Source organism: Borostomias antarcticus (genome assembly GCF_949987555.1).
Source record: "Borostomias antarcticus genome assembly, chromosome: 24".
Lineage (NCBI taxonomy): Eukaryota > Metazoa > Chordata > Actinopteri > Stomiiformes > Stomiidae > Borostomias > Borostomias antarcticus.
In genome coordinates, this window is record NC_140257.1 from 13,431,631 (window position 1) to 13,451,630 (window position 20,000).

Below are 20,000 nucleotides of genomic sequence, written 5' to 3' on the forward strand. Positions count from 1 at the left end.
CTGAACGCTGCTTCTCCATGTTTTGTCTTAACTCTGGGGACAGAAAGCAGACCTGACGGCCTGAGAGGTCTGGATGGTTCATAACGTAGCAGCAGATCAGAAAAATATTTTGGCCCTAGACCATTCAGTGCTTTATAAACCAACAGCAGTATTTTAAAGTCAATTCTTTGACAGACAGGAAGCCAGTGTAAAGACCTCAGAACTGGAGTGATGTGATCCACTTTCTTAGTCTTAGTGAGGACTCGAGCAGCAGCGTTCTGAACCAGCTGCAGCTGTTTGCTTGTTTTAGAGAGACCTGTAAAGGTAGGTACTGTACTGTTACACCATGAGGTTTGCAGGGAAAGACTCCATTGTGAATGTAATATTCCACTGTGCAAATCCCATAAAACCCAGCTATGACGACCATCACAGTCTCCAATAAAGCCTAATGGGCCTCATCTACCACAGTACTGGGGAGTTAAGTGGTCCGTTCTGCATGTGAAAGGACTACCTCATGCATCATTCATGTTTATATAAAAGGACGGCTAGATATACTTTAGATATACTTAAGAAGCATATTTCAAACCTGTAACAACTCATTTAAAAGATGGGTTTATTATCATAATTGTGTTTGAGACCAATATAAGCAAAATATGTTCTCTCCTGATTTAAGAATGAATACTTTCCACTCTACTGTACACTGGTCCACAGAGAGCGAGAGTCCTTTTGGTATCTTCACACCTTAGCATATTAAGATGCCATATGGCCTGATATTCAATTACACCCTTGGCACTGTCTTGTCGGTCTGCTGGTGCCATCCTCATCTGAGGCGTGCCAAGTGGCCTAGATTTTACCTGAACAGAGTCCCGCTAGTATTTGAAATATCTATTTAAGACATTTCCCAGTAATGCAAAGGGATCGACGAGGAAGGAGGAGTAGTTTAGCGTGTGTGTGTGTGTGTGTGTGTGTGTTTGGGGGGGGTGGGGGAGGGGGCTAGAGGGGCTGAACTCATATTTCCTGGGTTCACGTTGACCCTTCATGGTTAATAAATGAGAGTGTGTGTGTGTGTGCGCGCATAAGATGTTTGGTATCCTGAGCCGACCCAGTGGGGAGTCATCCTCAGCAACGCATTGGTCTGATGTGGACCGGATAACACACTCTTTCTCTCACACACACACACACACACACACACACACACACACACACACACACACACACACACACACACACACACACACACACACACACATCCTCCCCACCCTCATTCCTGAACACCGTTTCCCAGATGAGGGTTCAGCGCTGTACTGGCTTTAGGCTACTGGTATTTACAGTACTGAACCAGCCACTCATTTTGAAAAGCTGTTAAGTCAGCAGGTATTTCATTGTGTTTGCATTAATCAGAGCATTCACAGAACAGGGTCGGAAGATGTGTCTTGGGGCTTTTGTACCTAAAGTCAGACACAATATAATTTAAAATATGATGTCAGGGATAAACAACTAAGTTAACATGCTGTTAATTCAGTTTACCTCAGGGTAGCGATACACAAGGTTGAGTGTTGAGCATGGTGGGAGTTTTCTGTCACCAATGTGCGGTCTACATGACATCAAATTGACATCAAATCATTTAGATACCTTTGCACAAAGAATATTAGCCAGCTGAACATAACGAGGGTTGTGTAGACGATATCGAACCCCGATATCAGTTACAATGGCACCCTGCTTCTGTTTAGTGTCAATGAATTGAAATGGGAAAATGAATGAATATAACAAGGCATAACATATATTAATAATAATAATAATAATAATAATGAATGAATATAACAAGGCATAAGATATATTAATAATAATAATAATAATAATAATAATGAATGAATATAACATAAGTCAAGGCCTGAGAAAGAGTTTGTTTTACCAGTGTTGCCTCCCAGTAAGAACCCTGCTCTCATCATGCCTGAGTATATAAGCACGACTTAGGCCCTTATATATTTGGACTAAATGAATCAGTCATTCCCCCCTGTAGTTGAGACCCTTGGGGGCCAAATGTCTAAAATGCATATTGTGTGAGACAACAAGCAAAGCTTGGAGATCACGCAGCCCGTATAACATGATAAGCATATCATAACAAAATCATATTTATTTGAAATGCTTTTTGTTCTAAACTTTCGTCGTGGGAGGAGAGCCAAGGGCGGGACTGAACTCTACTTTACCTGCAGTCTGGGGGAGGTAGGAGCCAATTAATTTGGAGCGCTTCTTTTCATATCCTTTCTGCGTGATGTCACCTGCCAAGGAGAGGGAGAGCGACAGTTAGTCACTGGGAATCACATAATACGCTTCGAGTGTTAATGAAGTATAAGAGTTTCAAAGAGTAGCGACCGAGCGTCTTATTTAACAAGTGTGGTATTGCTGGATCCATCTCATCAGCCGGTTATGGTCAGCAAACGTGAAGAGGGTCGGTTACTCAATACACACACTACTGTTCCTGCTTTTCTACACTAAAGACCATTATGGAGGACTTAGCTAGGTGGCAGGACTGGTCTGGGTTAGGGTGCGTTTGATTTAGCATTCTTAGCCCAAAAGAGTCATCCATGAGGATCAAATCTCCCCTGTGTGGTGCACCAGGCATGGGAAATCAAGCTCGCCCAGAGTGTATGAGCTACTTCCCTATCCAGAGTCTGGTTGGACAAGAAGGAGACAGGAAATCAGAGAATGTGGTAGCAAACAGGCAGGACAGAGTCTGGGTAGTGGAGTTTGTGGAGCGTGGAGTGGCAGTGATGGATGAGGCCGGGACGCAGCTGTCTGTATGTATTACCAATCAAGGCCTGTCCGTCACGCAGGTAATGAGGAGAGGGATTGGGTGGAGGGCGGAGAGGTTAGGACATACTGTCACAGGGGACTGGGCTTCACTAAACATGGCATTAGCCGACCAGCAGGGGAGAGCAGGTGTGTGTGTGCGTGTGTGTGTGTGTGTGTGCGTGCGCGGCATCTGTGAACATCCCTGTGTGATGCCGGCTGATTCCAGACGCAGACAAACCCAACGACCTGAGCTGGCGCGAGATTGGCCGAGGGCTGGCGGCGTGACGACAAGGCGGCGTGGTCATTTGAGCTCGTCAACCACAGCGTGGTCAAGGACATTGAGGACAGCGCAGCAGCGCTGATTGAGTTTGAAGCCCGACGCTTTCAGACACTCGATATTTCATGTGGAAAGCTTGCAGTAGGAAAGGTTGACTTGTTCGACGCACACGCACACACACACACACACACAGACACACACACACACACAGACACACGCACACACGCACTTCACTCAGTGCAGGACAGTCCCTGGCTGAATGTGAGCTCTATTCCAGTGTTGATAAGAAGACCTAACTGGACACGGGGCTGAGAGATAGACAGAGGGATGAGAGGGAGGGATGAGAGAGGGAGGGATGAGGAGGAGGGATGAGACAGAGGGCTGAGGAGGGATGAGAGAGGGAGGGATGAGAGAGGGAGGGAGGAGAGGAGGAGGGATGAGACAGAGGGCTGAGGAGGGATGAGAGAAGGATGGATGAGAGGAGGAGGGCTGAGGCGGATGATGTGAAGGAGGGATGAGGTGGAGGGATGAGACAGAGGGCTGAGGAGGGATGAGAGAAGGATGGATGAGAGGAGGAGGGCTGAGGCGGAGGATGTGAAGGAGGGATGAGGTGGAGGGATGAGGAGGAGGGATGAGACAGAGGGCTGAGGAGGGATGAGGTGGACGGATGAGACCGAGGATGTGAAGGAGGGATGAGGTGGAGGGATGAGGCAGAGGGCTGAGACGGAGGGATGACGGGGCACATGGAGGTAATTAGCGTCTCCAGTAGGAGAGCCAGCCAACCCAGTGAGACTGACGCAGGAGCAGCACAGCGTGACCTGGTAAACACATGAATACCTAAACAGAGAGAGAGAGGGAGAGAGATGGAGAGAGAGAGAGAGAGAGAGAGAGAGAGGGAGAGAGAGAGAGAGAGGGAGAGAGAGAGAGAGAGAGAGAGAGAGAGAGAGAGAGAGGAAGAGAGAGGAAGAGAGAGGAAGAGAGAGAGAGAGAGAGAGAGAGGGAGAGAGGGAGAGAGAGAGAGAGAGAGAGAGAGGGAGTGAGAGGAAGAGAGAGAGAGAGAGAGAGGGAGAGGGAGAGGGAGAGACCAGTCTAGACTGGGGGAACAGACAGAGTTCTGGTAGGAGGTGAGGCTGCTGGCCCTGTAGACTGCCGGAGTGTGTCACGCATTCACACACACATGGACGTCTCTAATAAAATCTTTTACATGACAAAACATCAAACAAACTCAAAGACCATATAGACTAGCTCCTCATAGACACACACAAAAACATGTTCTGGCACGGGGTAGTAATCTCCAGGGAACCGGGCTGAGCCAAGCTGAAATGAATTTGGGACTCTACTCCTTCATCTTGTGGTGTGGACCAGGCGTGGTTTCCTGACGGTCTGTAGCAGTCTGTACCCTCTCGTCTCCGCGGGAGATGAACACTGCTAAGCAGGTTGTTTGATGGCAAACTCTCAGTCCTTCAGTCTTTCTGGAGATGCACTTGAAAAACAGTGACTCAAAATGACTCCATATAGTTCTTGAAAGATCTTTCATGCGTGTCTTTGGGAGATTATCATGGCATGTACCCCACATACATTAAATGTAAATGTAGTTTTTCTTACAGGCTATAGGGGTACATACTCCTGATGCTATTGACAACCACAGTGTAATATAAGCAGCTATAACACGTCTTTACTCTCGGCTGTGGGGAAAGGCTTAGAAAATCCCAAAAGTGAGAAAGTTCAACCATGTTTGCCTGTTCAGGTCTAGAAGTCCTTTAAATAGAGCGAGGATGACTCATGGCCTGTCAAACCATTTCTCCTGGCTACTGTGTCTGTGTGTGTGTGTGTGTGTGTGTGTGTGCGTGCGTGCGCTTGCGTTTGTGTGCCTGCTTATCAGTCTGTGTGTGTGTGTCGGTCTGTCTGTAAGATAAGTTCTGACAGAAAGGTTGGTTTCTCCAGGGCCTTCGGCACACAGACGCTCTGAGAATAGCGATCTCTGGTCGAGCTCTCGGTGAGTTCACAACGGCACAAAAAAGAGGTCACGTCAAAATACAGGTGGAGCAGTTTCATGTGTGTTTGAAAGAGGATGGACACATGGTGTAGCCCTACTAGTCTAGCGTTAACAGTGTTGTGTGTACTGTATACTAACAGGCTAACTATGCTAACAGGGTAACTGTACGCCTATGTCAGCTTGAACTGACTTACTTTATGATTCCTCTCAGTATTAGGCTCTCAACTGTACTTAAACCTGTAAATAACATTTGTGGAAATTCAATTATAGTGCATAGTTGAAGTGTACACAAGGCTTAATTGCTTCATGCTACAACATGCATGCAGTTCACCACAGGGCCTTGTGACAGTTAACGATGGGCGACATACAGCTGGCTCATGCTATGAATAATTGAAGATGCATCTAGACTATGAGTGCATTCTGATATGTTAGGAACTAGGCTAAAAATACAAATATGCTAAAACATACCACTGAGAATAGCCAGAGGGAGACGGTTACAGTACGAAGGTTTTGTGTACGCTAGCATCCCCGCAGTCAAGCACGGAGCTGTGGCCACATGTGACAAGCAGGAGACCAGCTGGTGCAAACTCAGTCAAAATACCGTTAGCTAGCAGAACTGAAGTCGTTAGCACAGAGGCTTTAGCAAGGGGTAGTAACGCAAGTCTTGAGATCTCAGGAAAGCCTACACAAGCACTGTTCACCTGTGTTAGTTTACACGCACGCGCGCACACACACACGCGCGCACACACACACACAGCCTAGAAATTGATGAGCTGGCCAAAGACATACCTGTTTTTTTATTTTAGTGCTGACAAAAGCAGTAACCCACACTGCCAGGCACACCCAACAATCTCCACAGTCCCTTTCTCCGGATTTTGAAATTCGATCTCACTTTGTTTTTGTCACTGAATTCCCCGTGCAGGAACAATCGCATGTTTATAGCGCAGCCAGCGGGGCTCGGTGCCAGCCTGCCAGACGAGCCAGGCCCACAGGACCGGCTACGTTACAGGCAAGGACCACGTTCTGGGAGGGGGGCGAGAGACATAAGGAGAGAAAGAAAGAGAGGGTGTGAGACAGAAGGAAGGGAAGAAAGAAAGACTGAGGGGGAGAGAGAGTGAGCAGCGGACGAGTGCTGAGGAGCACTGGTATGCGTGCCGTTGGGCCTGCCTCCTCCTCCACCTCCTCCTCCTCCTCTACCCGGCCGGGACCTGCGGCTCCCGCTCTCCCGGGAATGTGTGTGTGACTGTCGCGGCCACCCGATGGCGAGACGCGGCCCACCACGGCGCGGGAAGCTTTCTGTCCGTCTCTCTGTCGTCCCGCGCTCCGCGGACCCGATCCTCGCTCTCTTTATTGCGAGTTTCTCTCTCTCTCTCTCTCTCTCCCTCAGTCTCTCTCTCTCTCTCTCTCTCTCTCTCCCCCCCTCAGTCTCTCTCTCCCCCTCAGTCTCTCTCTCTCTCTCTCCCCCCCTCAGTCTCTCCCCCCCCCCCCCCCCTCCCTCCTCCTCTCTGATGTTTATCTCCTCTGGATGTAATGAGGGAAACAGTCAAATCAGCTCCACTTCCTTTTTAGGCGCTGGGTGCCGTCGCCGCCGCCGCCGCCCGAGGACCAGCCCTTCCCCTCGGCTGGCTCTGGCCCTGCCTGACTGTATATGGTCATAGCTGGGCCCGCCGCACTGTAGCTACTGTCCACCGTACGGAGTACTGTACACGCACACACACACACGCACACAGAGGAGGTTAACATGCCCTGCATTAGGACAGCGGAATGCATGACCTCGTTGGTTGAACATTGCCGAGTGTCCAACGACTGCTGAGGTTAAATGTCCAACAGGCCCCGCTGGGACCACAGACTGTGTGTATGGAAAACATATTCACTATATTGTATTGTATGTGTAAGACAGACATGAGGCGCATAGAGAAAGGAAAAAAGCACTGTGGGCATCTTGATAGTCAGTGAGTGGATCTCAAAATGACATTCTTTATGAGCCCAGTGGGTGGATATTGATCTCCGTTAAACTAAAGCACTGATTGATAAGACACCGGCTCTATGGACGGTCAATCATGCCCACTGGTGGCTATTATTCACCGCTGTCTGGACCCGTCTGTCAATATGTGCTGTAGGGGGGCGGAGGGGACCACGCGCACACACGCACGCACACACACACACACACACACACACACACATTTGCTTTCTTCTGAAGACCCCCTGGGAACGGGAGGAAAAGGACACACCCACACAGACTTACCGGTTTGGTAGCACAAACACACACACACACACACACACAGACACACACACACACACACACACACGCATGCACGCACACACACATTTTAACAATGTATTTATGTCCACATCATAATTCATGGACCAGCGGCATAACTTTCTTTTTCATATATCTTTCAAGGGTATACTGTAAGTAGCAGTGTCTCTGCCATAAATGGCGGCTGCTTATGACAGCAGAGACAGAGCATTACTTAGCAAGGGGTTTAACCCTCTTTTTGGGCATCCCCAGTTGTTGGAACCCTCTTACAACCAACCTGTGTGTTTGTCCTAGGCTGCCAAATATGAACACTAGTAGTCTGCATCTGTACCCAAGCTCTGAGAGGGCATTCAGGAGAGGTCGCTACTCATTGACCTTGGTCATGAAGGCTTCCTCTCGGCTAGGGTCAAATGTGCAGGCTGCTTCCAGAACAAACACCTCTCTGGATACTTCACTGACAACAAAAACACTGACACACACACACACCGTGTGTAGTTGAGTGTACAGTATGCAGGTTTGGCTGCAATCAGGGAGTCTGAAAGAGTGAAGTAGGAAACAGTAGCCTCGGTCACCTGGGGTTTGTAGTTCTATGATTGCAGCAGGCAAAGTCCTGACAGCTGGTTATGAGCACAAAACTTGAGTCCCGTTCGAAGTACCTGACCGTGCTTGCGTCTCACCTCACACACATGGACCACAGCAGCAATAAACTGGAATGACTACAAATCCCATCAGCCCTCAAAAATACAATCCAGGGTGTTGAGCTGGAGATGCTGTAGCCTACATACACTAACGCTGTTAGAACAGACACTTGTTAGCATGATGATAACAGTGACGATTAAACTATGGACACATACTGTATCTAACTTTGGACACATAGACTCTTTGTCATAGCATTAGAAAACGTAAAATCCGTTGTTGTGCTACTCACCAAGCATGTGCATATCCAAACCCGGGAGCTGACACACAGGTGATGTGGCTGCAGATCTCTGTGTTGACGAGATAATCTCACTACTGTACCAACAGATCCAATTTCAAAGTAGCACCACTGGACACCTCAGCAGAGTTCTATGACTCAACATCCCCACAATGGAGACAATGGGTATTCCCATCCAGGGCTGGAGCTCAACAAGGAACTCATTAGCATTTCAGAAGACAAGTAGACAGGTTGAAAGGAGGGAGAAAGGAGAAAGGTGAGTGCGTCTGCCAGAGTTCTCCTCTGCCTTTGTTACGAAGCCTATTACACTCGCACTGAGGTTGAGGATTGGCTTTCAATTAGTTTCCTTTTTTTTCTGTACCACTGGTGGGGTGGGGGGGGCGCGGGGGTTCAATCCCACCGTCAGCCCCCCTAAAAAACACTCCAGATGGAACATTCCAACCTGCCTGCCCAAACATGCTACACAGGCGACGTCAGCAAAACAAACAAATTGGTTGTTTGTTGGCGCCCTCGCACTGAGGCGACAGAGGAGACACACACACAGGCACACGCACACAAACACACACAAACACACACACACTTCCCCAGGGAACGATGGTGAAATGAGGACAGTCAGGGAGGGGTAGTGGAACTCTCCCGTGGATCTGATCATCAACAACAACAGGCTGGTGTCTAGTGGAAACACCAATGTTTGTGTGTGTGTGTGTGTGTGTGTGTGTGTGTGTGTGTGTGTGTGTGTGTGTGTGTGTGTGTGTGTGTGTGTGTGTGTGTGTGCGTGTGTGTGTGCGCACAATTACGCAGGACGGTAAAGGCCTAGTTTGATTTACGGCCACCACAGTACCAGTAGACAGAAAAGAAAACTGCTCGCTACACTGACACTAGCATGGATCCCAAGAGAGCCTTAACCTGATGCCGGTACTTCGGCACACACAGTGTTCCTGGTTTCAAGATGGCCCTGCTTTCCCTGCTCTCCCAGAGGATCCAAACAGGGCTCGAGTTTGTGTTTCAACCAAACAAACCTCCCGCCACTTGCCGAGAAACGGTCCAAGCAACAAAATAACCACCATCGAATCCATACACAATGTTACAGCCATCGAAGCCCAAGCGATATATTAGATTAGCAGTTAGAACAAGACTGTTCTAACTGAGCTGACTGTTCTAACTGTAAACCTCAAACTGAAAGCTCAGCAACTATGTACTGCATTTAATGCTCTATACTGTATAATGTGGAGCATCGCTGAAATGCAATGGTCTTAATGCCGTGAGGGAAGCAGCAACACAGCCAGACTCATTAATTCCGTTATAATCTTGCTCTTGCGCTACGAGCGTTTCCCATTCTGTCACCCCTTTCAGCAGTGTTCTGGGGCCAGGGAAAACAATGAGTCCATTTTCATATCTGAGCCCAGAGCAGTAAGTACTGTACTGTAGGCCCCAACTTACAGTCCAGGGGAAAGTCCCTAGAGGGAAGAACTAATGATGTCACCCGACTAGGGTAGAGTATATATGCCAAGAAAGGGGTCAAGAGGTCAATTTTCCACCAGATATGCAATGCAAAAAACACCACGTTAGGTTACTCTACATCATTAGTGAAAAGATCCACTTCCCTCCATAATCATTTCCAAACAAGTCGCCGTGTTTTTATACAGAACGGAGAATAGACCGATATGTTCCCGTTCTCCTGCCCAGTTCTGCTCAAGTCATTCATATCCAGCCAGTAATTGGAAGCGATTACAATCAGTTATTGCTAATTCGCAATGTCATCATCCGGGAGATTAAACGCTTCGTTCCTTCTGGCGTCTGTTCATGCTTGAATGCTAATGAGGGCTGGGGACCTGACAGAGCTGCGCTCGGACCGCATCAGTGGCGGCGTGAGGCGAGGAGTCTGTAGCCACAGCAAACACGCTGTGGTTGCACTGTTTGGTATTAGCGGTTGTGTATACTCGACGCGCCGGCCTTCACACGCGCTCTCAGAGAACAGCCGCATCTCCTTTCAAACGCACGGCTCTTTGATCTTCCCCCGGGCTCGGTACAGTATACGGTGGATGACTCTGAAAGAATGTACGGCAGGCCTCACGTTTAAAGAGCTTAGCGCGCTTGTTTTAACTCCATACTGCGCGCGGAAAGAGGAAGCGTGACTGTAATATGGTTTGTGTTGTCATTCAGAACTCTCGTGCGCTTTCATTCCTCCGACCAGCAGCTCAGACTATGAACCGGACGCCCCGCCGTACCTCCCCACCCTGTCAAAACAAAGCATCTCGACTTGAATGTTGACTACGCCTTTAAACGGTTTCACATCAACATGGCCGGTCTGTCAACGGGGCTGGCGGAGACGTTAATACGTTTTCAAATGAGCTCCAGACGCGGCGGCTAACGCCGAAACGCAGAGCGGCGACCCCGCTCCCTGCGGCCAGCGAGGCGGAGCGGAGGTCAACGTCGACGCCGGCGGGGGTCAGCTGCGTACGCGCCTCGGTGAACTCAATCGGCGCCGTTTAACAAAAATCTGCCTGCGTACGAGACGGCGCGGTGGTCAGGGCGAGAGAGGTGGAGAGAAGGCTGTTAAACACACTGGATCGTAAAAACACACAAAACGCTGGGAGACACCGCTGTAAATGTGTGTGTGGGTGTGTATGCGTGCGCGTGTGTGTGTGTGTGTGTGTACAACAGCTGAAACACACACGCATATACATACACGAAATACACACGCAAACACACACACACACGCCCGTCTGTCGGCAGTGTCCGCCACACCCCCTCATGTCACCGACTGTCAAAAAAAACCTATAAATTACCGCTGAGCTGTCCAAAACACCCCGCACAACGGGTAACCTCTGGGAATCATTACCGTTGAGGTCTTGCACTGTAATATCTCTTCTTCACACACACACACACACACACACACACACACACACACACACACACACACACACACACACACACACACACACACACACACACACACCTCCGACACCCTCAGGTGGGGCTGTCACCCACGTGAGATAATATTTACCTTGGGGGAAAAAACGGCCGTCTCTTGACGGTTGGGCCTCAGACAAAAACACATCAATCACCCCGACACCGCCCCTGGCCTGCTGTCACCTTCAACTCCTCCCTTCTCTGGCTTTGTTCCGGCAGCCATTTTGATATGCACCGACGATAACAAAAGCAACACTACATTCTTTGTTTCTGAAGTCAAACAAACTCTGTTCGTTTGCTTGATGTTGGACAGAGACGTGGGAACATTCCAAAAGCAAAAAACAGCCCCTAGGCCCTTTACTCTTGAGTGTAGATCTTTATTTAATAGGTGTTAGCAGGACCCATATCGAGCTCTGAAATGTTCTTTTCAGATTCTTTCAGCTAATAGTAAGTTGAGTATGATGTACTGAGTATAGATGGTATAGTTTGATGTAGCCTATGCTGGGGAGGCCGAAGTCACATGACTGTTTCCCCTTCATAACCTGTTGGTCTCCTCTAGGGTCGCACGCCGTAGAGCCGTTAACGGAGCGTGCTCCCGCGTCAGGTGTGTCGGGGGGGGCCTATAATAGCACTGAGACGAAACAAGCATAAATTGAATAAACCGTATAAGCCGTTCTCTCAGACAATGCGACAACGCCCAAGACGACTAAACACACTTCAGAGATACGCGTGCGGATCGTTGGCAATCGTTTCAACAGCGCTAGAGTGCCCGGCGACGTTTCCTGCATCGTGACCTGAGCAATATATGCTGATGACGATCTTAAGTACCGAACTGAGAATAACTTTTGCCAATGAATATATGTCGGAATATATCTGGAAAACCACCTTCACCCGGTAACAGAGGCTGAGGATGGAGAAGAGTACTTACATAATGCAGGTGCTCAAAATAGTATATTTTAGAATAGTCTCACCAAGTGTCCTAATGCAGCCCTCCTACCGTACTACCTTGCTAGAGGCCATCAGTATTGGAGTGGTGCCGGGAGAGAGAGAGAGAGAGCTAAGCGGGGGATATACTGAATGAAAGCTACTGTGATGAAAATGAAATAGGTCTCTAATACCGTATAAGACTATTGGGTTTAAACCGTGGGTGTCTCTTATCCAGCATCGAAAGCTACTTAGATTGAACACGATACATGGAGCGGCTGCAGCTCAAGAGGAGTAGAGCGGACCGTCCGGTGACCGCAGGGTAAAGAGTATACCACAACTCCAACCAAGACTAGCGTATACCACAACTCTAACCAAGACTAGCGTATACCACAACTCTAACCAAGACTAGCGTATACCACAACTCCAACCAAGACTAGCGTATACCACAACTCCAACCAAGACTAGCGTATACCACAACTCCAACCAAGACTAGCGTATACCACAACTCCAACTAAGACTAGCGTATACCACAACTCCAACCAAGACTAGCGTATACCACAACTCCAACCAAGACTAGCGTATACCACAACTCTAACCAAGACTAGCGTATACCACAACTCCAACCTAGACTAGTGTATACCACAACTCCAATCAAGACTAGCGTATACCACAACTCCAACCAAGACTAGCGTATACCACAACTCCAACCAAGACTAGCGTATACCACAACTCCAACCTAGACTAGCGTATACCACAACTCCAACCAAGACTAGCGTATACCACAACTCCAACCAAGACTAGCGTATACCACAACTCTAACCAAGACTAGCGTATACCACAACTCCAACCTAGACTAGTGTATACCACAACTCCAACCAAGACTATAGCCGTATGTCACAACTCCAACCAAGACTAGCGTATACCACAACTCCAACCATCACTATAGCCGTATACCACAACTCCAACCATCACTATAGCCGTATACCACAACTCCAACCATCACTATAGTCGCATACCACAACTCCAACCATCACTATAGTCGTAGGCCACAACTCCAACCAACGCATAACAATCCTTTAGCTGCATCCCCCTAGTGCCAAACATCTCCAGCAGCTGTCAGATGAGGAAATATAGTAGAGTGAGTTTGGGGTTAAACAAAAGTCAGTTGTTTTACTGAAACATATATACATCCGTTTTAATGTAATGTGTGTGGCAAGGTGACACTAGTGGGATATCAGGCCCAGCTAAATCCACATCAGCAATAGGTCTGCCCATAACTACTGTTTTGTATTTGGTGCATGTTGCCGGCAGACAAGGAGAATAACACTGGAGTGAAACAAATAGCAGCGATTGTTACCACAAACGTTTGGTCGAACAGTCCGGGTGTGCAGCTGCCAAGACACAATGATTGGTTTATTTTTCAGGTCATTGATTTCATTTCACGGCTGAAGTGGAGGGGTAGAGCTCAGCTGGTATAATACACATTACACAAACACACACACACACACACACACACCACACATGCACTCATACATTCAAACCTGAGGAGTACTATAGTCCCACCGGGGGCTAATGGAGTCGGCTACTGCATAAAATCACGTCAGGATTTACCAAGACGGCTTTTGCTGCTCCTGTAATATTTCTGTAGGTGAAAAGGTGCTACATGCGCGCGCGCGCACACACACACACACACACACACACACACACACACACACACACACACACACACACACACACACACACACACACACACACACACGCACACACACGCACACACACAAACAAGGAGACACAGGAAGGGAGAGAAAAGCCCCAGTCCGTAATCAAACAGTGTGGTATCAGTTATTAACAACCTGGGGGCTAGGGGGTTTACTGTCTGAATGTATTTATATATAACCAGCAACATCTGTCTGGACAGATCTAGAATGTTCCCATAGTGTGCACACATGCACGCACACGCACGCACGCGCACGCACACACACACACAAACACACACAGTGTGGAGAGAGAGTGGTATTGAGAGGTTTCTCCTCGTGGGTAATAACAGCCTTAGAATCCCAGTCAGAGTGACGTCTATGGATTTCATGTCTTAGAAACATAATGAAGACAAGTAGATGTAATATGTGAGTTAATTGCTTGATCCAGTGACACTGTTTAACACGGACAACACTAGTCTTTGTTCGTGAGCTCGATTTCTAGGGAATTACATCCTTGTGAATCATTTCCGGTGTCAAAAAATGTCGACCCGCTTAAAACGGCGTGCTGCACTGTCTCAACTCAGCCTTGGCACGGTGTTAGACGAGGGTAAGCTTACAGTCCGCCGCCCCCCGGGGAGTGTGACTGACGCAGCAAGCCCACCCGACACTGACCTGTGGCGTGTCCAGCGCTCGGGGGACAGGCCCAGGACACGCACGGCCTCAGAAGCTGTCGTTCGTTCGCGCGGGCGGTTGGCGAGATTCCAGCAGTTCTCGGCAGGATGTGATGTAGGAAGAGAAAGGCGGCAGCCCCGCTGCCAGTCATCCTGGCTGTGTCACTGCGTCCCTGCTGATGCTGATTCATTTACACCTGACTGGAGGTGTCGTGTCGGGGGGGGGGGGGGTTGTTTTGAGGAGACGGGTTGCGTCATCTCGGTGCCGGCGTTCCTGCTGGTTTCCAGAATGCTCTTGTACTACTCCAAAGTGGATTCAGCACAAAAATTTGACCCCATGAAACCTTGACTTTGCAAGAACCACTAACTTCCACCACTAAATCAGGATGCTTTTAAGCTACTCCGGGGAAATAATGTGTTCATTAGACCTTACAGACCCAAGGTTTTATAGCTGGGTCGTCCAGGGTTCCCGGGTCTGCCCCTGCCCGCGGCCAAAGATATTTCCATGAGTTCTGGATCTTCCAGTGCTTGGCCAGGCCCCCGTTCCCCTTCCTCCACCCTGTCAACGGAGCAGGAAATACCAGCGAGCGCTGCTAAAACAATGTGGTTTTAATCTGTTAAGACTGGGCCTTGGCTATCCAGGACGCTCTCGGCCAAAAACCCAAACTTTCCAATTGTCGAAGAAGAGTTGTTTATCGACTTCTTCTCTAATCCTCCTCTTCCTCCTCTTCCTCTCCTCCCTGCTCCGGGCCGAGCTGTGACGCGTTAGGACTCGGATGTGTTCGTCGGTAACGGAGGTCTAGCAGAGAGGCGGTCGAGCGTCCCTCGAGATCTGGGCAGCGTCGAAGCGGGAGCCGGGAACATGGAAATTCCCTTAACCCTCCGACTGCTATTCACACTTAGTCCCGAGACCTCATAATACGTAGATGGCTGGCCGAGACCATGAATATTTCAAACAGAGATGAAAAATCCCCAGCTGTACCATGACACAAATCCATCTCAGATGCTGTGCACTGGTCGCAGGGGGGGGAAAAAAACATTCAGTGAGCAGAGAAACATATTGAATCTTTTTGGGGCCGTTTGGAAGCCATTAATTCAGTCGTGGAAGGTGGTTGAGAGGGGGACCAGAGCTCAGAGTAGTCCCCCGCCGACCAAAGATTCGACTGAAAGGTGCGAAGTACAGAGAACCAGCCCTTCTCTCCACACACTGCGGTAGAAAAAGCGCGCGGGTGCCAACATTCTCCAGCCGCCTCAACGCTGATGGAGCAGAGCGGTCTGGCTCCGCCTCCCTCCTCCCTCAGCAGGTCAGAGCAGCGCCGTCAGCTGAGACCTGCATGGTTTCTGCGACCGTGGAACACAGAGGTCTCGATGCGAGGGTTGCATTTCCAACCGCAAAGAGTCTAATGTGACAAACAAAACATGATGAGGTTTTTACTCGCTTTAATGGCGTATCTACTGTCTGTACAGTAAATCACACTCCGTTGCCGGGCCAGGCAAATTAACTTGAGGACGTTGAAAAGTGCGAGAGTAGCTAAGAGACTCGTGAACGCTTGGCTCGACGCCGCCGACTCAGCGCGCCCGGCCACGCCCGTTCTCCGGCCGCGCTGTTGTGGTGCGTGCGGTCGGGCGGAGCTGGAGGCCAGACTGGAATTCAGAATTCCTGAGGTTGAATTCCGTCCGTGGGACAGGCCAGGCGAGTCACAGAGAGGCCCGCCGGTCTGAACCGGTCTGAACCGGTCTGAACCGGACCAGAGTCACAGAGGCCCGCTGGTCTGAACCGGTCTGAACCGGACCAGAGTCACAGAGAGGCCCGCTGGTCTGAACCGGACCAGTCACAGAGAGGCCCGCTGGTCTGAACCGGACCAGTCACAGAGAGGCCCGCTGGTCTGAACCGGTCTGAACCTGACCAGAGTCACAGAGAGGCCCGCTGGTCTGAACCGGTCTGAACCGGACCAGAGTCACAGAGAGGCCCGCTGGTCTGAACTGAAGGCTTCGCTCACGCAGTCCCAAACTGGCCGTCGCTCCAACCTAAAGTCCCCGTGGCCCCTGGGGACGCGCGCGTGTCCAGCCCCTCAGACCAACCGCCAGTCATAGCAGGGAATGTTCTACAGTATGTGGCAGTGGGGGGTTTGCTTCTCAGCATATGTGCCTGTGTGGGGGGGGCTGGCGTCGACACATCGTGGACGGTACTGTACAGTACGTCCTACAGCTAATAACATGCAAGAGCGTCGAAGGTACAGTAATGCATTCATACGTGTGATTGAGGGCTCGCCTTCACACGCGGGCTACGGGATACATTTTTCACCGTATGTTCGTCATCGTCAGTCATTTTCGATCGTATGTTCGCCATCAAAATCAATTAAGAACGGAGAGCCGTTTCACAGGCCCATTAACCCTCGACGTTCCCACACGCGGTGAGCTGGATTGAAACGGCGCCCTTGAGTAACTTAGTCTTGACTCTATTTGCCTCTCCCTCCATAAAGACGCATCGACTCTCTAAACATTTTGCTTGCCGGCAGAGAGCCCTCATCTCTGCTGCTCATTAACATTTAGATGACCCCATTAGAATGCACTCTAAAGAAGACTTTAGGAACCCTCCGATTGGTTTCACTTGGAAAAACAAGGGGGTGATAATGAAAAAAATGGAGAGGCGGCCAAGGTCAAGGGGAAGAAGAAGCAGAGTGATGAGGCGGAGGTGGCGGGGAGACGGCGAGCGGATCCACGCACCGACGCAGGCAAACTGACGAGCGGCCGGCGCCCGCGGCGTGCGTGAGAGAGAGGAAGCCCGTGGATCGGGGCGGGCTCTAGCGGCCGCTCGTGGAGGGGTGGGTGGGCGGGACCCTGGTCAGCACCGAGGCAGGAACGGCAGCGGCCATGTTCAGTTACTCCTCCCTCCCTCCCTCCGCTGGGTCCGCTGTCAGCTGTCCTTCTTTCCAAGACGCAGTCGGTTCTAATCTCACCCCTCGTTGACCCCTGACCCCTGACCCCGTCGCTCCAACGCACGGGTCCTCTACCCAACCGGTTCTCAACCGTTTTTTGACCTCTGGACCCTCTGGCATATTTTTAACAATCCTGAACAACCCCCCCCCCCCCCCCGACCCTTGACCCCGCCACCTACCCCCCTCTGTACCCAACACCCCCTCCCTCCAGGGTGCCAGTGGGCAGAACAGGCTACAGAATAAAAGAACAGGGGAAAGAAGCAAAGTCTTTTACATTCTGAGTCAGAGCTGATGAAGCTGTCAGAAGTATGGTCTGTGTGTGTGTGTGTGTGTGTGTGTGTGTGTGTGTGTGTGTGTGTGTGTGTGTGTGTGTGTGTGTGTGCGCGTGCTGCACATATTGACAGAACTGGCAAGCGAATCATGATGAGTGAGAGGGGTTGGTTGTTAGCAGACGCGGAAACAACAGAAAGGTCAGTCCATTGATAGTGTTTCACAAGTATTGTGTGGCAGTTGGGATATTCAAATTCCCAGTGAGAACAAAGACTGTGTGTGGCAAGGTATAGTCTGTATGGAGTGGTGTCATATTCCTGTGTGTGTGTGTGTGTGTGTGTGTGTGTGTGTGTGTGTGTGGCAAGGTATATTCTATAGCTGCACAGTATGAAGTGATATAAAAGTGATATAATCTTCCATTATGTGTGTGTGTGTGTGTGTTGGTGAGGGGGCATATGCATCTTCTGTCACATTATGCTAAACACATATCTTTCCTGCCGCTCACAGAAAAAAATCCTTTGACGGCGTTCCAAAGTGAGGCACTGTTGCATAATCTCCAACGTGCAGTTGTCAATATCAGTCAAAGTGATGAATATGATTAACATAACACATTCACTCCAAATGAGAGATACCACAGTCGAAGTAATCACTTTGAGTGTGGCACGAATTATATCACAGAACTATATCCACCCATATATTTCCCCCTAGCACACTGAGGCCTTTGTCCCTGACGGCTCTCTACTGTGCTGTAGGTGCTCTAAATCAACGGGCGCCAACGTCGGTTAGGACTCTGGCAAAGGCCCTCCCGCCATTCCTCCTGGAACTCGAAACGGAGCGGGAATCGATTAGTCTGGTCTGGCGGCTCTTTACACAAGGCTCTCCGCTGTCGGCGGCCATTACGGGGGCCCGCTGCTGGCCCGCATGGCCGGGGCAGCTTCCCGAGGACGCGGACGAGAGGGGTTGATTTAAAGAGGTGAGTTGATGGAGGGTCGGGGTGTAAAGCGGGCGGCGAGGCAGCGGTCGGGCTCCGGCCCGGGCGCTTAGGACGGCGCTAACCTTGGGCTAGCGCTTAGGCTGGGTATCGATTCGAATTTCAAGAATCGATTCGATTCCGATTCACAAGGTTCAGAATCAATTATCACGATTCAATTCGATTCAATATCGATTTGGTTAGTGTTACTAAAACCGGTCACACTTTACAATAAGGCTCACAAAAAACATTAGTTAACTGTTAACTAATGCTTATTTAGGGTTAGGTTAGGTTACTAATGTTAATTAATACCTTAGTTAATGTTAGGTTAGGGTTTTAAGGTGAGTTTTAACCCAGCCCTAGCTAGCGCGCTAAAGAGGGCCGGACAGCCTTTAAAAAAAAAAAGCGACACAGTTCCACTCCGACATTCCGAGCGTTTAACTGAGCTGGAGAGACGGCGCTTGTGGAATATGAGGAAACAAAGTCGCTACCGACTTCCTAGAGCCGCTCCTCTGGGTTAATTTGTGCGCCGCGCGTATTTCAGAGAGAATGATGAGACGGGGTGAGAGGCCGGCCGACCGGAGGGGAAAACGGGACAATAAAGTTGAATTATAGAAGGTTCACTTTCTCTTGGGCAGGAAGTAAGTGGGGATTTGATGGCGGGGAGGAACGTATAAACTCCGAGACATGGATCCGGGTCTGGGGAACGGTTGGTGATGAAGCTGCAGACGAAGACGACGGTAATGAAGATGTCCGATTATGTTCGGATCACTCCACGCGCCGGCAGGCATAAGTCGTGAAGTCGGGAAGAAAATGACTCGCAGTCAAGAGCCCAGTCTCTCCCTCTCCTCCCCGTCTCTCTCTCACCCCTCCCATAAAACACAAGCCTTCCTGGTTCTGGGGTCCTGAGTCATGTGGGATGGCTCCCTTTTCATTTTTGTCATTTGAATTTGATGTGTGTCGTGGGAGGAGCCTAGGGGAGGGTTTCTGGTTTCATTTTTCATACCACACATGTGTAGAATGCCTGGGAGTGTCTGTCTCTCTCTCTCTCTCTCTCTCCTTCTCCTCCCCTCCCTGCTCGGCACCCCCCTCTCGTTCTACCCTTCTCTGTTTCTCCCTTTCACATTCTTGTCATCTCACTCACTTATTCCTCCCTTCTGTCCCTCCTTTCACCCCCCTTCACCCTCTCATTTTCCCTCTCTCTCTCTCTCTCCCTATGTTTCTCTTTCTCTCTCCCTCCCTCTCTCTTTCTCTCTCCCTCCCTCCCTCTGTCTCTCTTTACCTCCCTTGCTCTCTCCCCGTCCTTGCCGTCTCCCTCCCCCTCTCTCTCCCTCTCTCTCCCTCCCTCTCTCTCTCTTTCCCTCTCTCTCTCCC

General features: G+C 49.8%; 1 protein-coding gene across 4 annotated transcripts in view; it reads right to left on the reverse strand.

The window, feature by feature from the left end:
- Positions 1 to 20,000, reverse strand: part of LOC311325340 (disco-interacting protein 2 homolog C) — a gene marked incomplete at both ends in the record, with an annotated part of 144,873 nt that overhangs the window by 72,979 nt on the left and 51,894 nt on the right. For 3 of the 4 annotated variants that reach the window (XM_084458021.1, XM_084458022.1, XM_084458019.1), the window contains one exon: positions 2,187 to 2,258. In XM_084458021.1, coding sequence (XP_084314147.1) covers positions 2,187 to 2,258 — 72 coding nt within the window. Of the gene's footprint in view, positions 1 to 2,171; positions 2,259 to 20,000 lie in introns of all 4 variants that reach the window. The other variant, XM_084458020.1, reaches the window with a different exon arrangement.